General features: G+C 38.1%; 1 protein-coding gene across 1 annotated transcript in view; it reads right to left on the bottom strand.

Moving 5' to 3' along the window:
* PLCXD3 (phosphatidylinositol specific phospholipase C X domain containing 3) overlaps positions 1-16,029 on the bottom strand; it is a gene marked incomplete at both ends in the record, with an annotated part of 158,954 nt that extends 142,925 nt beyond the window's left edge. Inside the window, one exon of the mRNA XM_080933648.1 lies at positions 15,927-16,029. Coding sequence (XP_080789774.1) covers positions 15,927-16,029 — 103 coding nt within the window. The remainder of the gene's footprint in view (positions 1-15,926) is intronic.
* Positions 16,030-24,896: the final 8,867 nt, after the last annotated feature.

Below are 24,896 nucleotides of genomic sequence, written 5' to 3'. Positions count from 1 at the left end.
CCCTCATGATAGGGACAATAAATGTTTTCAAGGGGCAGAGGAGCTGTTGTAGGTGGTAGCTCCCAAACATTATAACCATATTCTATATTTCAATATAAAAATTAGAAGCAGATCTCTAAAAGAGCGCTTTTATTTACATAAATAATTCAGCTATTTCTATGGAAATGAACATAATGTTTCTGGTTTATTCTTCCAGTGTGTCTTTCTCTCTCTAGATTTTTTTTTTACTATCTCATTTTTATCAGTAGGAAAGAAATGCCTAATCTACCTTGTATACTTCCAGTTTCAGCCTTTACATCCAGCTGATACATACTATTAATGTATAAGTTATGTGTGAATGAATCCACGTGCTATTATGGCATTATACCATCTCCACCCAAGAAGAGCTATTGCCCACAGAAGGCCATGCACGGTGAATGCTCAGGTCTCAAAACCAGGAAGATGATTCAAGAAGTGTTTGAAAGTTTTCCTTTAGATTTCCCTGCAACCCTTCCCAGCAGAACCCTGAAGATGGCAGTCTATTAGTCTGATACCACACTGAAGAAACTCACCTGCGGAGGGAATGTAATCTGACTGTGCTCAGTCAGTGAGACTATGAGTGAACTAACATGACAAACTAAGGGTCTTCTCCTTATGGCTAGAAGCAAAGTTAAAGACTTCCTTGTGCTATATACTGAAAGAATTATGAACACCAGGAAAAAAAATGAGACAAACAAAACCCTACATGACAAACCTTTAAGTGATTATACCAAAGGTTACTTAATCTAACTGGGCAGGATCGGTTCTGCTATTTTTTTTTTTTTTTTTTTTTTTTTTTTTTTTTGCTGTTGTTGCTTTTTTCTTTTTCTTCTTTGTCTTATCCTTTTTGTTTGTTCTCAAGTATGTTTAAAAGCATGACATAAATCTATCATGTTAACTATTTAAATGTGCAAATACCCAAAGTGTCAAACATATTCACATTATTACAAATTATATGCAAAACTTTACCCATTAAACAACTCCCCATACCACCTACCTTCCAGACTCTCATAAGCATCTTTATGTTTCCACAGATTTAACTACTGCATGCACCTCACACACATGGAAGCATTCAGTGCATGCCCTCATGATTAGTGATGTCACTTAGCATAATGTTCTCAGAGGTCATCTTAAGATCTGTTTCTAAGTTTATAATATAAAGCACGAATGATTGAAATGAGAGTGGCTCTGACCAGATCTTAGAGAAAACACCACAAATCTCAAATACTTAGAAGACAGTGCCCATAAAGCAACTCCAAATACCAAAGTAGTTCACTATGAAGTTAAACAAGTGCCACTCAGATCATGTCAAAGGGACAATGGGTTAGTATTGCATTACCCATGGGAAATAAGCAAAACAAATCACTACAGAATGAATGCCAGATGACCGGCATTCAGGTTCTGGTTTTCTCATGCAGCCAAAAACTTGGGAAATGTACAGGGCATCTCTAGCTTTTGGCCTCTAAATTCCTTTAAAGGGTTGGTGGTCTATACGTAAAACACCTGCTAAATTAATTTTAAACTATATTTCAGTGATTATATTTTTAAATATAGGCAGGGATTCAGTTTTGCAAGGTGGAAAACATTCTGTATATGAATGGTGTGATGCTTAGCAGGGGAAGTGAATAGAATGTTACTGAGCTACACATATAGGTAGATTGAGATAGAGAACATTAGGTTACATGTACTTTCCCATTATTATAAAAATAAAGGACTATATTTCTACACAAACTTGTATATAAGCCTTGAAAATTATTGTTAACTTGAAGGATATATTTAAACATATGAGCTTGCATTATTTTCCCTGTTACATTAATAGTACTGTATACATATTTATATTTCAGTGTGTAAAATTATGTGTGTATAGGTATATGCACAGGTGTTTATGCAGGTAGACATCATAGATTGATGTTGGATGTTTTCCTAAATCACTTATTTTTGGGTATATTGATTTGCTTAGGCTGACTGGCAAATGAGATATGAGCGTTACCCCAACCCCACAGATGGAGTTACAGATACATACACACACACATACATACATACATACATACATACATATATATATATATATATATATATATATATATACACACATTACAAAATATCCAAGTGCATTAGTGTATGAGCTCTCTTTCGAAGAAAACAATTATTTATATCATCATCTAATGGGAAGAAAAAAGAAACCAAGACTGATAATCATGTCCTCTCCAAATATAATGGTTCTTGTAATATATCCATATGGAGAGTTGGAGCTGATCCCATGTGCATAATTTTTATTACATTTTCTGATTGACATTTTTATTGTTAATACCTTTAAGCTGTTCCAATTAAGAGCCAATGCACACAAACACACACATGCATACATAGAGACCAATGTTCTAAAATACATACACACACACATTCGTTGAACAGTTAAGATAAAAATAAATGGGCCATGTTTTGGTGACTGCATGAATCACATGCATTTATTTTGAGCAATTCTTTGCAAAATGTTTATTCTTACATTTCTAAGTGTCTTTCTCTTCATCCTTTATTTTATTGGCATATAATAAGCAAATATTACTGTCAAGTATTATTCCCTATCACTCAACGATTTAAGTATTTCTTCATAATTTTTATTGGCATAATGTTTGTGGTATGTAAGCTAACTTGGGGCAGAAACATGATTTGTGTAATTCCAAATTTTCCTTCAAGAAGTTAGTTTTCAGCACCAAGAACATTTCTCAAGGTATGTGCATTAAAAGAATTACCCAGCATATTCAATTTAGGAATAGCCTAAGGTAACCTGTGAATAGGAAGGGGAAAAATGCAACATGTCTGTATTCCTCTTATCACAGGAGACCAGCCTCAGTAATTCTATTGACACGGAGAACAATAAGCTCCCTTTACTAACATGCTAAGATGTTGTTCTTAATTGAATAGCTATGAAAATAACTTTCAGGCCCTAGATTAAAATTTGCTTCTGCTGTATTTAATTTTTAGTTCATCTCTGCCTGCTAAGAAATTGTTAAATGAGTCTAGGTAGTTAAGTACTAGTGAGACCTCATAACATTTTAAAAGACTCAAAGATAGTATGGCAGAGAGCAGGTTATAAATAGTGATGGGTGAATTTGATTTATCCAGTCTGTCAAGCATTTCCTGGGTTACTTTATATCACATATAACTCATCCAAACTGAGACCTTATTAGGTGACAGGCACTATGCTAAATGTTCCACTCTGATTATTTCAGATCATTCACAGAATAATCTTATGAAAATTGCTTCTAACCTCAATGTTGATAAAGAAATTGATGTTCAAAGAGCTTAAGCAATGTGCTGTAAACTACAAAGTATGTGAGAGCCAAGGAAAGGCCTCAGAGGAACTCACTCAAATCTTGTAGGAACTGAGCTGAAAGATGAGCATCCAGATTCTCCATTGACGCTTCTGCTACAGAAGGGGCCATTTCTAAGAATCACATTGATAAAAGTTTCTTTTTTAATTCTGATTTGTGGAATACATTCATTATTTTAATCTTTATCTCTTAAATGTTTTAACTTAAAACTCCAGAAACCTAATGCTTTCTATTTCTGAAAAGAGATGGTCATGTGTATAGCTAATGTGGATTTAGAAAGAGTCATCCACATGGCATAATAGTCTTCATAGTCCCAAGGCTCTAGTCTCACAGTATCTTTACAGAGCACAGGGCATTTCCACTGTCTTATCAGAAAGGAAAGAAAATATATCTGTTTCAATATTTTGATTCTCCATCTGGGGAACATTTAGAAGCTACCAATCTAAGATATTCTGAATACCTAAGGTCCTCTGAAACTTAAGAAGTAATAGATATATAGATGATCGATAGATGATAAATAGATGACAGATAGGTAAAAAGAAAAATATAAGAATTATAGTTATCACAATGTAGATACAAAAGAAAAGAAGATGTAATATGAAATCCCATATTGTGTGGAGTAAAAACAATTAAAATACAGTCTTATATATGATTGAAATTATGCTACTAACATCCTAAGACTGAGTGCTAAAAATATGAGATACTGCATGCTATCCTCAAATAAAATAACCGGAAAAGGTCCACATGAGGAAAAAAGGATGGGTCCAGCCTGGGATGGAGCTTATAAATAAATAATATATGAAACATATTAACAGTACAGATTAAATAGCTTCTATCTGAAATACTTGAACCTAAGAGTATACCAACTGCATAGTTTTGAATCTTTTTGGAAATATTTGCATAGACTCTACTGGCTGAATATCAATAATCTGAAATCTAAAATACTACAGCTTTTTGAACATCATGTTGGCATCCAAAAAGTTTCAAATATTTTTGCAGTGTTTCTGATTTCAGACTCCCAGACTAAGAATGCTCATTTTGTGTGTGATTTTATAGCCCACATCCAAACGTGAATGAGCTGTATAGAGAGAAAGTTAATTTTAAAACAATGGCTTTGAACAATACTACAATGCTGAAAACACCCACGATGTTAAAGAATAAAGCTTAAGTCACAGCACACTTTAAAAAAAGTTAGAACTTGGAAGATACAATAAATAACGAAACATAAATAGATAAAACAGAGAATAGAAAAAAGTTGATAAAATTGGTTTTTAAGAAGAGCAAAACTGCCAAACATTTATCTCAGCCAAGAATAAATACAAAAAACTCAATTAGAAGTGAAATAAAAAAATAAAGCCATAAAAATGGAAAGGATTTTAAGAAATCACTATGAAAATATGCACACCAACAAAGATAAAAAAGTGTTGGTAAAAATTGTAATATGCCAAGATGAAAAATATGAGATATGAGTAGAGCTGTAACAGAGAAGACAACATCTTCAACAAACCGAGTGTAGCCACATAACCCCATGCAGGAAAAAACTAGAGCTTAGTTTTACTCTGAACACAAAAATGAACTCAAAATGGTCACAAGATTTTCTGTAAGCACCAATACTATGAAAGTTAGAAGAAAACTAGTATGAATCTTTGGTGGGTATTGATGAAACTGGGCTTAGTGAGAAATCTTTGGACACTGAACCCAAAACAAACAAACAAACAAACAGTGAAATAAAACAATGCTTAACGTAGCTAATGAGATGCATGTTGGTCACAGATTTTGCTACTGCTGAAAATAAACCCTGCCCTGGAATGTGGATGACATACCTGACTAATGTCACTTCATTGAAGAAAAATGTTGTCTCTTCTCCCAGAAGTTGTAAACAGCTTTTTGGTGTAAGAGTGAGACTTTGTGTCCATGTCCCTTCCTTCACACTGGTACCTTTGCTTGCTTTGAACATGAGTAGGTCTTATACATGCTGTCACAGTTTCTATGAGCTCCTATGTGCATCTGACCTGATATATAGATAGATAAATGATAGATAGATAGATAGATAGATAGATAGATAGATAAATGTATATACTATTTCCTTAAAAATCACCCACACATCTGGACCTTACAGTCTTTTTCTCTCTTCTACATAATCCAAAAGATTTGAGGGGAGCAGAACAATAAACACTCCCCCTTCATGGTTGGGGAGCACTTAAGGTACATTTTCCAATGGTTGGTCTCTGTCATCTACTTCAAGAAGCTTCTTTGGTGAGGCTTTTTGTCATTGGGAGTTGTTTTATTGGTGTGTTCAGTAAGTAGAATGATCGTAGTGTTTTAAATGAATGAATTTTGAAGATATATATTACATTAAGCAAAACCAACCACTCACACAAAGGCAGGCATGACATGATTCCACTTATAAGATGCATATATCCATTAAAGCACATAGTAAAATGGGGCTTACTAAGGTGATAGAGGAGAAATGAAAAAATGCTGTTCAAGGGTGTAAGTAGATCTTCTGTTAAATATTATTAATGGTAATCAAAAAGAATAAAGTGAATTACAAACCTAGACATATGTCTCAAGAAGAGGCGTGTCATGGTCCAAATCAACGGCTGCTCGAGGTCAAATGAGTTCATGGGGACTGAACAATCAGAAAGGCAAGGCATAGGTCATGGATAACAGTAAAAGGAACAATTTTATTGTGGCAATGGGAAACAATGAGATTAGTATAGGGTAGAAAAAGAAGGAGAAGAAGGAGAGGAGGAGGAGGAGGGGGGTGGAAGAGAAGGAACCTAACAATAGAGAGGTTATATTTATGAATACCATAAAATCATTTTCTAGACAGAGAAGCAGGTATGGTATGTCATTAACATAATGCTGAGTGACTGGGAGAATAAAGCTGCCTTTTGCCTGCCCTTGGTTACTCTACACTGTATAAAACAGCAGTTTTCCAGCTCTTCTGTGTCCTGGGTAACACCATTTTAAAAGTAGCATTTGACTCCATTTGAGTTAAAAAGCAAAGGAAGAATGACTGGGTGTCATGAACACCACTTCATGTCAAGTACCATTAATGAGTCACAGGCAGGTAAATAACTTACCATCGAAAATAAAAATGCACTGCTTGGAAACCTCTTAAAGTTAATTGGTAAGCTGTGGGCATATGGAACATATTAAAACTGTAACTGAAACACTAATCTGAGAACTTCCTAAATTCATAGACTAACAGAGCCTTGACTTCGAACCATATAACAAGGACATCTAACATTGCCATGGCAGTGGTCCTCTGACCTGTAGCCTGATCGTCCAGTGTGTATATTAAAGGAATGACAGGCAGTGATTGTTCAGTGTCCCTGGTAGTTACTAAATTCAGTTCCCATCAGTCCTTTTTCACGGCACAACTCCCGAGGTTCTTAACTTCCCTGAGAACGCCTGTCTCCTGCAAGAGCCCTGTGACTCCAGAAGTTTCTCAACTGGACTTTCAAATTCCTATAGTTTTTCCATCCGTAGGAGGAAAGGCGGGCCTTACTGATAAGGCAGTGGCTCTTCTGCATAAATGTTGCTATGGTAAATAGCAAGTGGGGTCCTCCAGCTGCGGAGGCAATGTCCACAGTTGCTTCAAACCGAAGCCTGCCTGAGAGCTTAGAGATTGGTGACGCAGACAATGACAGCCAATCAGCTGCCACTTGGAGGCCGTGCTTGCTTGGGACCAATGGAGGATATAAAGGACACTCCCCCAAAATTAATGAATGAGCTTCCCGCTGAATTCTCACCTGCTCAGACTCTCACCAGTATCTGAGCCACTGATTCTGCACCTTCTCACTCACTGGTTCCAGGAGGGACACCAAGGACAGAGAACTCGGGCAACACCTATCAAACAGAACTTTGACACATCACCTTGAACTCTTGTTATTGGGAAAGGCCTAGGCTGGGTCATGGAACGGGTGTATGTAAAGCTTTACTCTGAGGCATCTTCTTACTCTATACAGCAACACAGATGTATGGCTTGAGCCATGCATTGAGGTAAGTACCTACTAGGCCACCAGGACTAAATCACACACATGTTCTTCTTCACCATCAAGCATAACAGGGAAGCCTTCAGGAAAGCTGGATAGACAGCTAGTCATCAAATCTCATTCTCCTTCTCAAAATATAAATTCTTCTATTGAACGGGGCAACTGAATTACAGTTATCTTGGCCAGAGATAAACTTAATCGCTTCCTAAAAGTTAATTCACAGGAAGACCGCTTCTGTATAGAAAACATCAAAAGCTAACATTTTATATAGGGCACTGTAGGTTTGTCCATCCTAGAATCTATAGTGAGGTACAAGAACATAGCAGGAGCACATCGAACAAGATCCACTAGCCCTCTGTTTCAGTACCTAAACTCGGAGGTGACTAATCCTGGAAGCTTCTTGGGAATGTTTAACCACCTCCCCCGCCCCTCTGCCTGACCCATGTTCTTCACTTAACAGAGTGTAATAAAAGCATATGGTGTCATAGAAAGCTTATGGCAATAGAATCTGAAATGTGTTTGTTTGGTTTGATTTTTCCCTTTCACTATTTCCTCTTTCTCCTGGGGCATGGGTTTTATGTGCTTTTCTTGTCATTGGCCTTCTGAGACTAATCATAACTCTACACAGACCAGCAATGATGAGATGAGAGAGTAGATTTTTAACATATTAAATCTGCATAACCACATCAAGAAATCTGTTGCATTTCCAACAGGATGGGAAGCTCTTGGATTTTCAAAAACTGGCATTTATTGGTAAGAAGCATTCTCCCTACTGGTAGCAGGGAAATTTCTCTTAGGAAACAGTTTCCTACCTTAAATAACAATAATTAAACTGTGTGTGTGTGTGTGTGTGTGTGTGTGTGTGTGTGTGTGAGAGAGAGAGAGAGAGAGAGAGAGAGAGAGAGAGAGAGAGAGAGAGAAGAGATATGAATGTTCTTTTCTAAAAGGGCCAGAACACATCAATCATTTCAATACAAGTAGAGTAAGAATTATTTCAGATCGCTCAGATTATTTGGTTTCTTTAACACTCACTCAGACTAATTGGTGAGAAAATTTCAGATTTTACTCTTATTTCCACCCCAGACCTATATGTAAGAATGAACACATAGCACCATCCAGAGGCATCCCTATAAAAAAAAAATCAAGTAGCTTTTGTGAAAACAGAGTTGTACACACACTTACTGCATATACAATGTACCCACATATACATGTGCACACCTTGAGAGACTGAGCTAACAAAAAGACTAAGGAAGAGAAAATCGTTCTGTCCTACATGTTCTCCTCTGCTATCCCTCCACACTGCAGCCTGAGTTGCAGGACCAAATGCTAATAACTATGAATGAAGGTATGTAGAGGCTTGGGCAGTGCTGGCCAATGTGGCATCAGTAGTGATACAGACTCCATGCCAGCATCAGCAGCTTCCACAGTGAGGAAGTCAGCTCTCAGGGACTTTGATCTATGCTAGACACTAAGATTCTCAACTGTGGACCTCTATAGACACAACACAGCATATCAAAACAGCAAGAAATTTCCACTCCCTAAATACACACCAACTTAGGAAAGTGGAAAAACCTAGACTGTACTGTGACCAAAGTTGTGATTCCTGTGGAGCATATTTAGAATCTATCCCAGGATGTTTACAACTAATCAGAAATCCATTTAGGATGAATGGAAGTGGATTATCCAGTTTCTAGTTTTAGTTTGGAGCTATTAGTATGTAGAGCATTTGAGGTATGTGTGTGTGTGTGTGTGTGTGTGTGTGTGTGTGTGTAGTGTTTATACATGATACCTTACTATTTTAGAACATTTTTACTGTTAAACAACTGATACTCAAACAAGTAAGTTCTACACACATTCACATATGTTTGTATTTCCTGGAAACTATGCTTTCAGTAAATATGTAAAATATAAGTAAGATTGACTATTTTCTTTCTATCATAAGCCACTTTACTGTTTACCTGTGCTTTTTATAGATTTCTGATGATGACTATTAAATACATTTTATGTTTATGAACATAAAGTCATTTTTCCTCAAGAGATACATTGAAAATTCTACACCATAGATGAAGTCGATGAAGCTTTACCTTATAAATATTACATAAGTCTGTGTTTCTGTGCCCAATAAGGAGTGCGAACAAGTTGGTGCAGAACCAATGTAGGGATGCCCCTTTCCTTAAGCTGGCATGAGTGTCCACCTGCATCACCAGATGGACTGGTCCTAAGTGCTGTTGATAGCCAGTGTCAGTGAGCAGCAGGGTTTAAAGAAATGGAGGGAAGGTTTTACACTTATCATGGTGGCCTAATCTGAACACTTAAATAGCATTTAAATAACATTTTATTGCTCATGGATGAACTATAATGTCAGTTATCAGAAATGTCCCCAGCCTGAGCAATTAGCCTTGAATCAAATATGGAGTTCTGGCTTTAAGCTTGATTGAAAGCTTGAACCCTCGAGTAGTTCAGCAAAAAGCCTACAAGAAAGGTGTATATTTAATCTGCCTCTGCTACTCACATTATAAAGCTCTCTTCAGCAGTGTACAGAAGTGTTTCTTAGATTGTAAATGTGTATATGAATCAGTTAAATATCTGGTTAAATTGGAGAAAATGATCAAATACATTTAAATTTGGAAGCTATATTTCTAAAATGAATCTACGTATGATATGCTGATGATCTTTCCTGGACAGCCTTGAAGAACAAGGTCTAGATGACCATTGATAGAACACGTGAAAATCACACATGCTTATGTGTTGTACTTTGATTGGTGGACTATTTAATTATTTTGGTTATTCTGACCAAACATACATGCATTTTTAGAAACTTGTTCAAGAAGATTATGCACTCATTTATAATTGGATACTAGCCCCAGAAAGCTCTGAATACCCAAGAAACAACTCACAGACAATATGAAGCTCAAAAAAAAAAAAAAAAAAAAAAAAAAAAAAAAAAAAAAAAAAAAAAAAGCCAAAAAGTGAAAGCCTCAGTCCTTCTTAGAAAAAAAGTAAGTGTAAAGCACCCTCTCAGAATGTGGTACACCTAGACCTTAAATTATTAATAATTCAACAGCTAAGAATATGACCTTTGTGACAATTCTTGGTATTTAAAAGTTATTATTATTATTATTATTATTATTATTATTATTATGTCTAATCTTTACATGCCAAAAACACTTTGACTATTTCCATGTTACATTTTGTTTTGCATGTACTATATGTTCATCATAACTAGTAAGATTTCAACGCATACTATCAAACCTTTAAAAAATAAAGTACTGACAAAAATAAATTCATATAGTTTTATACAAAAATGCTTTTAAAAATCTGTGCATTTATCTCTGTTTTTTTAAATAAGTTGTTTAAATTTAAAAAAAGAAGATTCTGCACTCAATTCTGATAAGCACTATAGGTTGTTCCATTTCAATTAAAAAAAAATAGAAAGTTGCAAAGAGGAGAGATGGCACTAGAGAGAGGCTCTGAGGTTAAATGAGTGCACTGCTCCTGGAAAAGGCCTGCATTCAGTTTCCAGCACCTATGTTAAAGACTCAAAAATGTCTATAGCTCCAGCTCTGGGGAAATTCATCACATCTGATTTCCAAAGGCACCTGTAGTAACATGCACATATCCAAAGAAAAACACAGGCACATGATTACAAACAAGGTCAAATAGAGGAGCAGGGATTGAAGAAAACATCATTCATTCATAGACTGCCTCACCTGGGGATACACTCCATATGCAGCCACCAAATCCAAACACTACTGCTGATGCCAAAAAGTGCTTTCTGGGAGGAACCAGATATGGATGTCTCCTCAGAGGCTCTGCCAGAATCATATAGATACAGTTGTGGATGCTTGCAGCTAACCATCAGACTGAACACAGGGACCCCAGTAAAGAAGCTAGAGAAAGGACTGAATGAGCTGAAAGGGTTTGCAACCTCATGGGAAGAACAACATTATCAACCAAACAAACCCTCCAGAACTCCCAGGGACTAAAACACCAACCAATGAGCACACATGAAGAGAATCATGTATCCAGTTGCATATGTAGCCGAGAATAGCATTGTCTGGCATCAATGGGAGAAGAGGCCTTTGGTCCAGTGAAGGCATGTTCTCCCATTGTAGGGAAATGCCAAGGCACTGAGGTAGAGAGGGTGACTGGGAAAGAGAGCACCTTCATGGAAGCAAGTGGAGGGGGGAGGGGGAGAGGAGGAAACATTAGAAATGTAAATATAGAGAATATCCAATGAAATAATTTTTTTAAAATCTCAATAAAGAATGCAAAGCTTGCAATAATAAAAAAAGTAAATAAAATCTAAAAACTTAAAGAGAAAGAAGAGGTAAGTTAATGCTAAGAATGTTGGCAACATGAAGGGATTACCATGAGCAAGAAAGTTAAAATTGAGTAAGAACCCGAAGAAGTAGGGCAGTTGTCCACACACATAAAGTTTCAGATTTGGTTCTCTCTCTCTCTCTCTCTCTCTCTCTCTCTCTCTCTCTCTCTCTCTCTCTCTCTCTCTCTCTCTCTCTTCACCTTTCACACATACAAACACACACACACACACACACACACACACACACACACACACACACACACATAACCAAGAAAGAACATGAATGCAATTTAAAGTAGACAAGAAATCAGAGTTGTGCAAGGGTTTGGTTTCCACAGAACTGATCTTTTGTGTCTGTGTTGGCATTTTCTAAAGGCAATAACATTTACACACATAATCACTGATTCACAAAGCATTCTTCTCTCTAAACATAATCAACTGATGTTCAAGAACACACACACATTCTTTCTAATACTCTAGTCTTACAATATTTCCATCAGTTCTTCAGGTCAGTTTGTCTCTGGGTAAGTGATTGTCATTGTATATCAGACAGTGCACAGCAAATCCCTCCCATAAGCCAAGCCCACAGTATTTTTGTACTTTGGACCCTGATTACCAGCACATTACACACTGCCATGTGAAATGTCTTTTTAATGGCTCTAGAAACACCATGTTATTAGAACTCTGAATTAAAGATAACAAATATTCGCCAGATTCACCTTCACCTGAATGTTATACTTTGTCCTCCTGCTTCCTTATTTTGTTTTATCCTCTCTGGCCTGCATCATTCATACTCCAAACGCCATATTTTAGTTTCATTGGAGAGAAAAGAAATGATAAAGAAGACTGAAATATGAACAGTTGTGTGCATTTTGCCATTGAATGCTACATTTTAAAAATTTACTAATACCAGTTACTAAGTTCAGTTTACCTTGGTCCGTCCCAAATCATGAAGCACTGAAATGCAGAAGGACACAGAGACTCCATTCTGAAAGCGTTCAAGACACGGACGTTTGAGAAACGGTCAAGGGCACCAGAACTGCACATGTGGTGGAGACACACACAGGCTGCTCCTGGCTATAGGTTTAGAAACTACGAGGCAGCTGCCCCAAGTAGGAGGCCTCATAATGAGTTGGCTCTTCACCCTCTATCTGCTTCACCTAAGAAAACCTGAGGCTTTAAGGACAGCTGAGCAGCAGTTCCCCTCCCCAGAAACACTTTTGTCGTGCAACAGACGTGGTTTTGAATGGTGGAGATAATTACTTAATTCAAGCTAGAGCAACTGGCCAAGTAAACATGTAGCAGCCAGGAAGCTATTAGCATGATTTTAAGGCAATTATTCCATTAGTGTTTAATAGTCTCCAATTAGTCTGCTCTATCGAAATTTGAATGTCTTCTTTTTCCTCCAAAAAAAAAATGTGTTGGATAATGCAGAAAGGTACCTGACTCATTTTAATCCTAGTTTTATTGATAAGGGTTTTGCTAATCTTATTTTACAAAACTATATGGGTATTCAGGGATATATGCTTGTTGACTGAGTGTATGTGTGTGTGTGTGTGTGTGTGTGTGTGTGTGTCTTTGTCTCTGTGAACTATGTCTGACTGTATTTGTGTCTGTCTTTGTATATGTGCATGTATTTATGTGTGAATGTGTCTATGTGAGACTTTGGTTGTCTGTGTGTGTCTTTGATTTTATGTGTGTGTGTTTCTGTTTGTGAGCTGTGTATGGATATGTGTCTGTCTTTGTGTGCTTGTGTGTGTGTCTGTGTATCTATGTGTGCTTGTATGTCTGTGTCTGTGTGACTTTGATATGTGTGACTTTGATTATGTGTGTGTTTGTATGCATGTATATGTATCTGTCTTTGTGTGCTTATGTGTGTGTCTGTGTATCTATGCATAAATGTGTCTGTGTAACTTTGTGTGGCTGTCTTTGTGTGTGTGTGTTTGTGTGTGTGTGTGTTTCCTTGAAAGTATTGGGGTAAAACTGCAATGTTTTATAGTCCATTTACTTTGAATCTTACACTAAATGGGCTTGGGAATACAAGGAAAGTACATATCATCTAAATACATCATCTTTATGTCTCTACCTTAAGACCAACAGAAAACCGAAGCCTCTGACCTCAGAGTTCCACTTAGTTCCATGAAGGAGAAAAGGAAAAGGACCCTATTTCCACAGATATGGCAATCCTTACTTTAGTGAGAACTTGTTGCTTCTGAGTTATGCTCACACAAATCTCAAAGTCCTTATCCCTGCATCCCTAGGAAATACTCTTTTAAGGATGGGATCACTAAACTGATTTGAGGTTATTTGCTTGCACTGAGTTCCTTGGTCTTACTTTTCTTGGTTTTGAGGGGCATGTTGCTTGTTTCTAGTCTATGAAATGGAAATGGGAATTCTAGCACTGCCTGCTTCACAGTTTTGGGAAGGATGTGAGCTAGCATACATAAGTTGGCTTTGAAAAAGGGAAGTGGTACAGATGTAAGCTTTAAACGTGGCATCATGCCATCCCTAGGAGCTGGGATGCTACCTCGGGCATTTAACCACATTGAATCTCTAGAGGCTGCCTTCATAGCGTGCTAGCCCCCCAGCTCAGTTCAGGAGGCTGGTGGACCACATGAAAACAGCTGAGAAATCAAATAAAACATAAAGGTGAATGGGAATGCCTGTGGAAGGGAGAGAGGAGTTTCACTAGCAAACTTGTTGTGCTTTCTACTCCTTCAAAAGAGCAATCCCCAGACTCACGGGGTATGGAATCCATACAGAGGGGATGCTGGTTTTGCTTTGCCAGAGAAATATCTGGGTCCCAGGAAGTCATCTGTTGAAGAAGGGCAAAGGCAGAGACAACCTTTTTTCTGAGAACAGAGCTCTCACAACCTGTGCCTGTCCTCGCCACCAAACATCCACTACATTTGAGTTGTTACTGGTTAATTCCAACGCTTATTGCTTGGACACTGGGGTTCCCCCAACCCCCAGAAACCTGTTTTATTTCTTGCTTGTCTTTCTACTTCTTAGGTTCCACCTCCACTCTCTTCCTCCAAACTCCATCATGTTTTCTCCCCTGGGGTGGGGTGAGGAGTGGGATGCAGGGGCCAGCATAGATGGGGCAGATCAGAGGAAGTAGACCAGAAGGTTAAAAACTTAGCTCTACTCAGGACAAGGGGGTTGATTATCCACGAGTAATTTGCCCTCCAGCCTATTCATGTAAAAATGGGTGTGCACACCTTCAGCCAGATTGCCTAAAGAAACGTAAGCGTTTCTCCAGCTGCCCTGCGCTCGCAAACTGCCCAGGAAACAATTTTCCCTCCTAGATATCTGAGTTAGGGACTACTGTGTATTCCGACCCAGAAACCTGGCCCGTGCTCTGGCTCAAGCCATGCACACCACACTAAAGCCTCTGGATGCCACATTTCTATACCTGCTGTTCTAAGCTTGCTTTCCTCCAGACTACCCGCTAGCTAGGTCACCTTTTCGGGGGCCATCTGCTCATCTTTCCTATCTCTATGCTGCTGCTCACACGGGTCTCACTGTCTGGCTTCTGTCTGGAGCCGCAAACGTACGAACAAGTGTTTGCTTTCCGACCCAGGAGCTTTACCTTGAGCAGCTCTTTGGCCAGACTCCCACCCCACCCCACCCCAGCCCCCCCCCCCCCCCCCCCGCGCCAGTCGAAGCCAATTAGGAAATGCTTGCTTTCAGCTTCTTGCCCCATTCAGCTCCTTGTCAAGGACAGTGATCTTGCCCCTGCCACTGATCCTTGAACTTTCATCACTCTTTAGAAAGCGCTTTGTCTCTTTAAAGGAGAGTGGGGACGAATGTTAATGATTTCAATAGATTCTAACGGTGGGTGAAGCTATCAAATTCTCCCAAGTCCGTGCCAGGAATGGACTCGGTGATTTTCTGGAGCTGAACTCTTAGGATAGCCAGCTCCCTCCCATAGCGCACCACAGAGCCACAGCCTGACCTGCCTACTCCCCAGCCCCCCCCCCCCCCTCCAGAATCTTCAAGGAAACCCATAAGAAGGGGCTGTGTTGCGATCTTGGAACCACCTTCTCCTCTGCCCCAGCCCTGCGGACTCAGCTTTCTTCTGAAGCCCAGAGGAAGCAGTCACCTTGACTCCCGGTGCCAGGGTCTTCCAAGATTTGGAAAACCCGGGGACCCACCCCCTGGATGAGCATCCTTCCTAAAGACGCAGGGGAAGTTAGCACTGGGTGTAAAATGAAGCAGGGTGGGGCAGGGGCAGCGGGCACCTACCTGGGATGGCTAAATTGGTGAGGGGGACGCTGTGGATGTTCTCAGGCAGAGTTGCCATCCAGTCGGCGAATTTCAGCTCGTTTTTCCCCTGAGACGAAGCCATGGTGCTGGTCTGCTTGCCGCCACGCTGGTCCCCACACTCCTAGGCACAAGCTGGCAGCTGCTGCCACTAAGCCAATGTTTGCTTCGGCCCCGCTAGAGTTTACACTCCGCTCTGCGCCACACCCACAGGATGGCGCAGACACATGCTCATTTTAATAATTATTCAAAAACACCCCGTGCTCCCTCCTTGCCTTGCCAGACTCCACTGCCGGGGCTTTTGTTCCTGACGTCCGCTCTCTGCTCTCTGCTCTTTCCCCTCCCTTCAGACTGCCTCCTCCTGTCTCACCCCTCCTAGGTGGTTCTGCCTTTCCTTGCCAGTCTGCAGCTCCCCACCGCGTCTTCTTGTTAGAGCTTTATCCTTTCTAAAACTTCGTTTTCCGAGAGCCGCTTTGTCCCCAGTCTTTCTCTGTCCCTTAATATGAGTTCCTGGTCCAGTTTGCATGAGAGGCAGTCTTGCTGTCGAATCTAAAAATCCTGGTAGACTTTGGGATGTTATTCCCTCCTGAAGAGCAGACTCATCTTTGGCTCTCAGGACTTTCTATTCCTCCCAAAGAGTGTTCCTTTCCATAAGCCACAACAGAGTATGCCCTCTCTCAGCAGGGAATCCTCAGACTTATTTGTACAAAATGGTGGTCTTTATTTGTCACTTTGCCTAATTTTTTAAGGAGCTGATACACGCGGTGAGCAGGAAGGACATTATATTCTACAATGTGTTTCTTAATCCCTGTTCCCAGACATTTCACGGGTCAGGAAGCACTGCTACAGGTCGTGATGACCCTCTATTTCTGGGGAGCAAGTGATACATGCTTGCTCTCCGTTTCATGGCACTCAGGGTGCGATGAAAGTCTGGGGCTGGAAGAAAATCACGTCTCCCAACGACATGCTGTAATTACTGCCAGTAGCATTTGGTGGAATGTATTTGGCACCATTTGAAGTGATCTATGTGATTGTTTGGATCTTCATTCCTTGGCAGACTAGGGAGATGTGTCTCTCCAGCGAGAAATCACTCATGTGGCTCCAGAGAACTGTCTGGGTCCACCTGCTCCCCAGTGAGAAAGAGAAAGAATCAAGCCTTACAAATGTGACTAGACCAGCACTGGCCTGAACAGGACTGTATGAGTCAGAGTGAGCATGTGCTGGGACTTTGCCACTCAGAGACTAAGGATGGGCAAGAGGAGCTTGTTTTCCTGTGAGGGGGTTTGTAAATTATGTTCCCAGAGGAAAAACTATTAGGCTGAAGAAATTAGAATCAAGGTTGAAGAGACAGCACCAAGAAACATGAGAATAATCATTTCAGTTCAGTAAGCCCATTTAACATTTTAAAAGCCCGGGAGCCTTTTTATTTTGTGCAAGGATGTTGCAACCAAAGAAAATTCTCTATCTATTCAAAATTACTTTCAAATAAAAATGATAGGAAGATAGAGGGAGGAGAGAAGATGTCTAATTCTTTCGATCGAATTTTCTTATTCTCCCCATGGAAACCGTTCATCATGAAGACATGGTTGGTCTATCTTTAGGAATGAGAATGAGATGTCCCAAAACTTCTGCTCAAAGAGCTCCTGACGTTCTTTCTCATTAGCATTAGAGATCCTCATATGCCTTTAGCTAGAACGCCCCTTTTCTGACGAATGCCGAATGCCAGTGTTTCAGAGGCAGCATTTTGGGGCTGCCACTCAGAACCACATTGGAGAGTTAGCCACACTGTGTGTGAGGAAAGTCCCCTGCTACCTGTTAGCCCTGCTGTTTCCATTATGCAGTCATGACAACTGAAGGCTGTGTGGTGATGCTCCCAGGAGTGAGTGTAGATGCTTGTTGAAATAGCAGGATCGGCATACTCACTTTTTTTTTTTTTTTTTTTTTTTTTTTTTGGTCTATTTTAAGGATTTTCTAGACTTTTAACGTAGTCTTTCCAGAGAGGTCAATTAATTATGCAGCCTGGGAGGTATTGTTCTGTAAGATATACTTTAAAGACACTTTTTATTTAAATGCACTGTGAGGATGTGCCCTATAATGCTTAGGAAACGGGTTGTAGATGATTGTCCTAAAGTAGAATTGCCTGTTCCTTGAGAAACTTCAGGGTTTGCTCTTAAGGCCTTCAAGTGGCTGGAGGAGATCAGCACATGTGATATCAGGAAATCTGCTCCATTCAAAATGATTATAAATGCCACCTCATTGACAAATATCTGTATATCAGCATCTGCTGTAGTATTTGAACAAAGACCTAACCATCATAACTCAGCCAAGTTGTGGCTCAGAAGAAATCAACACACTCACTGTCAAACTAATGTAAATCAGTGTTTGAACAGCTAGTCTTTACAATTCAGCCAATTTGTAGTGTATAAAATAATTCCATCACCCTCACTGGAAAACTAATACAGAGGTTGATATCAATTTCCAGATCTCTTTGGGAATCTATTATTCTTTATTTCTGTTGCTATTAAGAGTATCACAAGCACAATGACTAGAAATAAAAAGAGAAAGAAGCATAGACATTTATCTTGCATTTTTAATCCATGCAAGCAAGCTGAAGTAATGGGTCTGAATTCTTATATCCACAACATGGGGAATGCTGTTGAAGTTTCATTAGGGGTGTCATTTATTATTCCACTTCCATTCCTTTGCTGTGACAAAACACTTTAAGCAAACGCAACTTGAGGAGGCAAGGATTTGTTTCATCTTACCCTTCCAGGTTCTGCTTATCTTTGAGGGAAGTCTAGGCAGGAACTCAAGGCAGAAATCTGAAAGTTCCATTGCTTGCTGTTCTATGCATTGCTACCTCTGAGCAGGGAACATGCAGTCAGAAGAGTACAGCAACAAGCATGCAGGAGGATCCTTTCAGCTGGCTTGCTCCCTTGTAGACTCATACTTAGACAGCTTTGTTATACAACCAGGAAGACCTGTCTATGAATGGTCCACTCACAGTGGGCTAGGCTCTCCTGTGTCAATTAATAATCAAGAAAACCCATCATAGACATCACTCCAGGTGTAGGTGATCTAGCTAATTCTTCAATCAAGGTTCTTCTCTTAGATTATTCTAAGCTATATGAGGCTGACCGTTAAAACTACTTAGGACATTCTACCTTTAAAAAAAAAGCATATGCCAAGTACTACAAAAAACATCCCATGTTCATTCACTGAAAAATTATACTCACTGAAGCATATGTGAAAAACATAAAGTGCGCTAAAGTAGTGAGTCCCCTGAAAGTTGCTGTCTATCAAATTCACACTGTGCAGAGGACCTTAAAATCTCTACTCCTTTCAGACATATCTTTACTTCCTCATTTTTGCCCATAAAGATACAGTAGTTGCTTGCCTTATCTGTTCAGTCAGTTCATGGTCTCCCTTAATTGATAAACTAAGCTAAATTGACTTTGGAAATTGAGTTAGGAAAAATAAGAGTTATTACAGGTCAGGAAACACTACAATACATTTAGGTCAGATAATGTCTCAGAAGAGACCATCTGTTTCAAGGAATTCAATCAAACTGTTTTTAAGGTAATGTTTGCAAATTCATTTTGCTTAGAGTTAAGCTTAATAAATACATACACAAAGGGCAATAGTCTCTGTAAGATTAATATCAAGAAACATGCATTTCTTATTCTCTATAACATTTACCTAGATATTCCATCCTAAGAAGTTTCTTGTGTTTGAAGTACAAAAAAAAAAGAAGTCTGAATTTTAACCAAATAGTTCCATCCTCTTTTTGTTCCATTATTTTAATACTACAGAGTTTTCTGTCTTAACTCCCTTCTCTCTGTATATAAAGATTATATGTTAGCCAGAAGAAGCTACCTGAAGTTCACAGATACAATTTAGAGCCTTGGAATGATAAGCTGTGAGATCCGGAGACCTAGATTCTTACTGAGGCTTTCACACTTGGTGCCGTGTGTTACTTGGTTTCCTTTTCTGATGCATAAAGAAAGATGGTTTGTCCCTGGAAATGGGAAAATGGGAGTTCTATGAAGTTGGAATTAAGAAATGAAATGTAAAGCTTATGGGACAGAATGAGAACTTAGAACTCTAGAGTTCCCTGCTGTGCTTCATACCCTCTTTGTTTTTATTTTTTTCCCTGCTCATGATATACAGGCCTTTCAGGCTTTTACCTGTCAGGATTCTTTCTAGACTAAACAACTCCTTTGGGCAACTGCCTTATCATGTGTCTTACTAGCCAAACCTATTCAAACCACCATATAAGTATGGCTCCCATAGACTCATGTATTTTAATACTTGGCCTATAGGGAGTGGCAATATTAGGAGGTGTGGCTTTGCTGGAGTAGGTGTGATCTTATTAGAGGAAGTGTGTCACTGTGGGGGTATGGTTTGAGGTCTTGTCTGGTCAACCTACACCCAATATGGCACACATATCTTCTACTGCCTGTGGATCAGGATGTAGAACTCTCAGCTCATTCTCCAGCCCTTCTGCCTGCCTACTGCTGCTTCCAGCCATGATGATAATGGACTGAACCTTTGAACCTGTAAGCCAGCCCTGATTAAATGTTCTCCTTTATAAGAGTTGTCTTGGTCATGATATCTCTTCACAACAATGAAACCTGAAGTCACTATTCAAACCACAGTATCATGTGTAAACACAAGTAATCACTCTTTATGCAGCCATTGATGTATGTTTACAGCTAGTATAATGTTTCTACATCCTTAGTTGATCTTCAAGCACAATTGGTATAGAAATGATGTTATTTAGCATTCTATAATGCCGGTCACAATGAGTAAGATGTACAAGTTCATTCTAATAATTAACTTTACTTCCTTATTTTATAGATATTTATTGACTATTTTGTATGCGCTCTAGAGAGAGAAAATGAAGCATAAAGTCACTAAACTACTTGAAGATTTTGAATACATGTTCTATGGAAATGATGCCAAATGATCCCTCAGTGGAAGAAGAAATATGTTATGCAGATATGTCTCTCACACTACCAAAAAAACTTCCTTCAGTATCTCTATTTCAAACAGAAAAATGATCGAAAGCTTAAACCTTATTGTTGAAAACAAATGTTTGAAGAAAGACTGGTTTAGGAAATCAGTTCGGTTACTTTGCCTCTCTTTCTCTGTTTCCCTTTGTCTTCTCGACTTTGTTAGCTTAATAAGTGAGCAGTGGCATTTGAAAATAACGTTCTGTAATCTTCTCGATCTCTAGTGGTTCATTACTATAAAACACATGCTTTCTCAAAGCAGAGATTGTTACAGATGGGAATAGCCTGAATCAATAAAAGGATGAATCAGAAAAGCTATTCCCTTCATTGATAAAACTTACAATGTTTGCATCAATGATATTTGTATTTGCCACAAGTCAAGAGCACCTCAAATAATCACAAGGAATAAATAGATTAGCAAACGTGGAAGAAATTAATATTATTCAGCTTTACAAAGTAATGATGTCCTAAAATGAGCTATAAAATAGAGGAAATTTGAAGAAAATATACCAATAGGTAAATGCTATATGAATCTATAAATTTTAGGTTTCTGATTAGTCCAACATAGAGAAAGAGAAATATGAATATTGGCTATTCAGGGAGGGGCCAAGGAGAAATAGAGATTTGCTGCTTGGTGGGTAGAACCTCACTTCGGGGTCCTTAAAATATTCTGGAAATGATACAAAATGTGAAGAAGCACAAGGTGGTGCATATACTCAGAGTCACTCAAATGGACACTGTTCATGGCTGGGATGCAGTCAACTACTGGACAGCAGTATTATGCTCATTTACCTGGTTATAGAAACCTCATTACTTGACAGTTCATCTTCCAGAAAATAGCCAAATATAGCGCATTCTAAGTTGATCAAATCCCATTTCCTATCTGCTGCAGAGAGGCAGCACAATCACCTAGCTACAGAATGAAACTATATTATGTATATGTCCCATAACAAGTTTATATCCAGAACATGAACTCTAAGGCCTTGCTGAAAGTACCAGCACAATTCCTGATGCTATAGAGTATTCTCCTCTTTTCAACAATAAGCAGAAACCAGAGTAGTGTTAAGTTATCTAAGGTTCCTCAGTGCTGAAAATGCTGAAAGTCATTGTTAATGTTGACCTGTGCCTCCTATCAGTAACATTTTCCTTTATACTTTATGGAAAGAAGTTGATGCAACAACTTATTTTTATTTTAGGTCATAGATGTTCTTTCATGGGTAAGCCAACAAGACCTTTTGAACATTCTTGACATTCTCAAACAGTCTTAAAAACAAGTGAAGATAATTCTTGATGCTGGACCTGACACTTTGTTCCCATTTTCAGCCTCATCTTGCAACTCACCTCCTCAAGGCAGGCATCTATGTCTAGAGATTTCTGGAAGACATACATATTCTGTAGGGCACTTACTCCTTGTGAGATGAGTCTGATGATTAGATTTCATCTTAGTCTCAAAACTATGCATTGGCCAATGGAAAATTGTGTCTGAAATTTGGGTGTGATGTAAGAAAAACAGGCATCTGTCTCTTCAGTGATCTCTACTCAGTACTGGCACATACCAGATTATGGACTTTGAAATTTTGTGCCTTTTCAGTTTTCTTGCTGCTGTTTTTCATCCCTTATAATCATAAGCACTTTATAAGATTTCATTTTTGTTTATTTTCACATACTTGCCTTCCAAACTAGATTACTTACAAGTGAATTCCATACATTTCAAAATCTAATATGTCAAGTCTCAGTATTAAGTTTGTAATTTTTTATAGTATGCCAAGCAAACTAAATAAAATACCAATGCAAAGTTTAACTTTTTTACTTATCTCAGAGTAAATGTAAAATAAATATGTGCAACTTTTATTGTAAGGAAATTTTAAATAGTAAACTAAAGTTCACAGATATAGACTACCTTACAAGTATATCCTTCCGTTAAAATTTAGTGTGACTTATTGACTAGCTTCTGTGTATCTACCAATCACAGTAATCATCATATGTATTCAAAATAATTAGAAATATTCTCTTTTAAAATGATTGAAATATCTGTTCACTTATTACGTTAATATAAAACCTATGTTTCTTATAAGCAAAACTAGGATGTGAACTTCATTTTGAATACAATACGCCATGCAAACATGAATGTTAAATCATTTTTATCACTTGGCATATTTACAAGACATAATATTTTTTATAGTCCATGTAAGAAATAATAGAATTTTATTTAGTTATTGAAGTGAGGTTGAAAACAACATCTGATAAAACATTAAGAGTACATTTGCAGATGTCTTTATAAATATATCTAAAAACAAATGGCACATTTCTAAAAAATAGATATGTGCTGGAATAATAATGTTAATATTTTCACTGAGTGTTAAATAGCTATATTTAGAACCACAGTGTCCATGAAAGCATATTAAAAGTGCTTGTATGCAGATGTGTACATTAGGCACACTGCAGAAATTATTACAACATTTATAACATATCTAAGAAGAATTTATTATCCATGTAAGATGACTTAGGAACTTCTTTTCTGGCCCAGACAAAGACGGTTACAGCTCTAAAGGAGATAGATGTCAAAATCTATCATAAATCACAAACCCACTCGTAGCAAAGCCTAATGGCTGGGCACTTGTAATCTTTCAAACACAGCAGACAACAATGGGACAAATGAAAAGGTTAAACCGAAGACTTTCTCTCACCCTTTTTTTATGAAATGAGAAAATTATGGAGTTACGTCTCTAAAATACAAAATTAGCAAGCATGTGGCTTCCAAGTTAGTCAGGAAAACACACACGTGGCAAGGAAAGTGGGGAATGGAACATTTCTCCACGTGAGTAATGATCTGCAAACACAAAAGTCACAGCACCAATCATGATTTTGCAAGAAATTTAACCACATAATACTTAAATTTATGCTCAAGTAAGATAGCCATCTGCTAAGAAACAACATATCCCACTATATAATTGACTACAAAGAAGAAAATTTTAAATAATTTATAGCGGCTAAACATAGTATCACACACAGTTCAATAGAATGCTTTTCTGAAACTGCCAAAGCCCTTGATTTGACCCTTAGCTCTAAATCACATACACACATACACACATATATAAAATGTTTATATCCAAAAATTATACCCCACAATTGTTATACATTGTACACAATTATAGAACTTTACTCTTCATACATTATCACTGATGGCCCCACCTTCTAAGAGCTACTACTTATTTTAACTGATTAGTAGTTCTGATTAGTGTAGCCAAAAGACCTTGTGAATAAGCACACTTATGTGAATAAGCAAACGATATGACCTGTATTCACAAGCATGAAAACAATCTAAATCTCTCAGGGAAGAAGTTAATGGGTCTGAGTTGACTGAAGTTCACTATTATGAATATCAAGGAGATAGGATGACCTCCACCCAGGCAAAAACTATTATACATTTAACTATATTAAATAATTGTTGAAAATATGAACAATGGGATGTTAAAGACACAAATTTTTACATGCAACATGCTTAATGAGATTATTTGATGGGTAGATTTATTAAAATGATTACAAAATAAAATCAACACATAATAGCCAATTTAAAGTTCTACAGATAGATTTTATATGAACATTATAACTTAACATGAGGTAATGGGTAAATTTAAGTACTTATCACTATAGTAGTTAACTTTTTAAAATTAGCTAATAAATAAGGTCCTAAAACCTGTCCTACAAGCCAATAACTGGAAAAGGAAAGAGAAATCATAAAATATAGTAATAAAAACTGCATGATATTGGCATAAAAGCAGACTTGTTGATCAATGGAATAGTTGAGAACTCATATATAAACTCATGCTCCTGTAGCTTCCTGATTTTTGACAATAGGCCAAAAATACATATTGGGATAAAAGCAGTACCTTTAACACATGATATAATCAAACTGGATCATACCAGTAGATCTAAC

Source organism: Micromys minutus, assembly GCF_963924665.1.
Source record: "Micromys minutus genome assembly, chromosome: 20".
In the NCBI taxonomy this organism is placed as follows: domain Eukaryota; kingdom Metazoa; phylum Chordata; class Mammalia; order Rodentia; family Muridae; genus Micromys; species Micromys minutus.
This window is presented reverse-complemented; position numbering and strand designations above follow the sequence as displayed.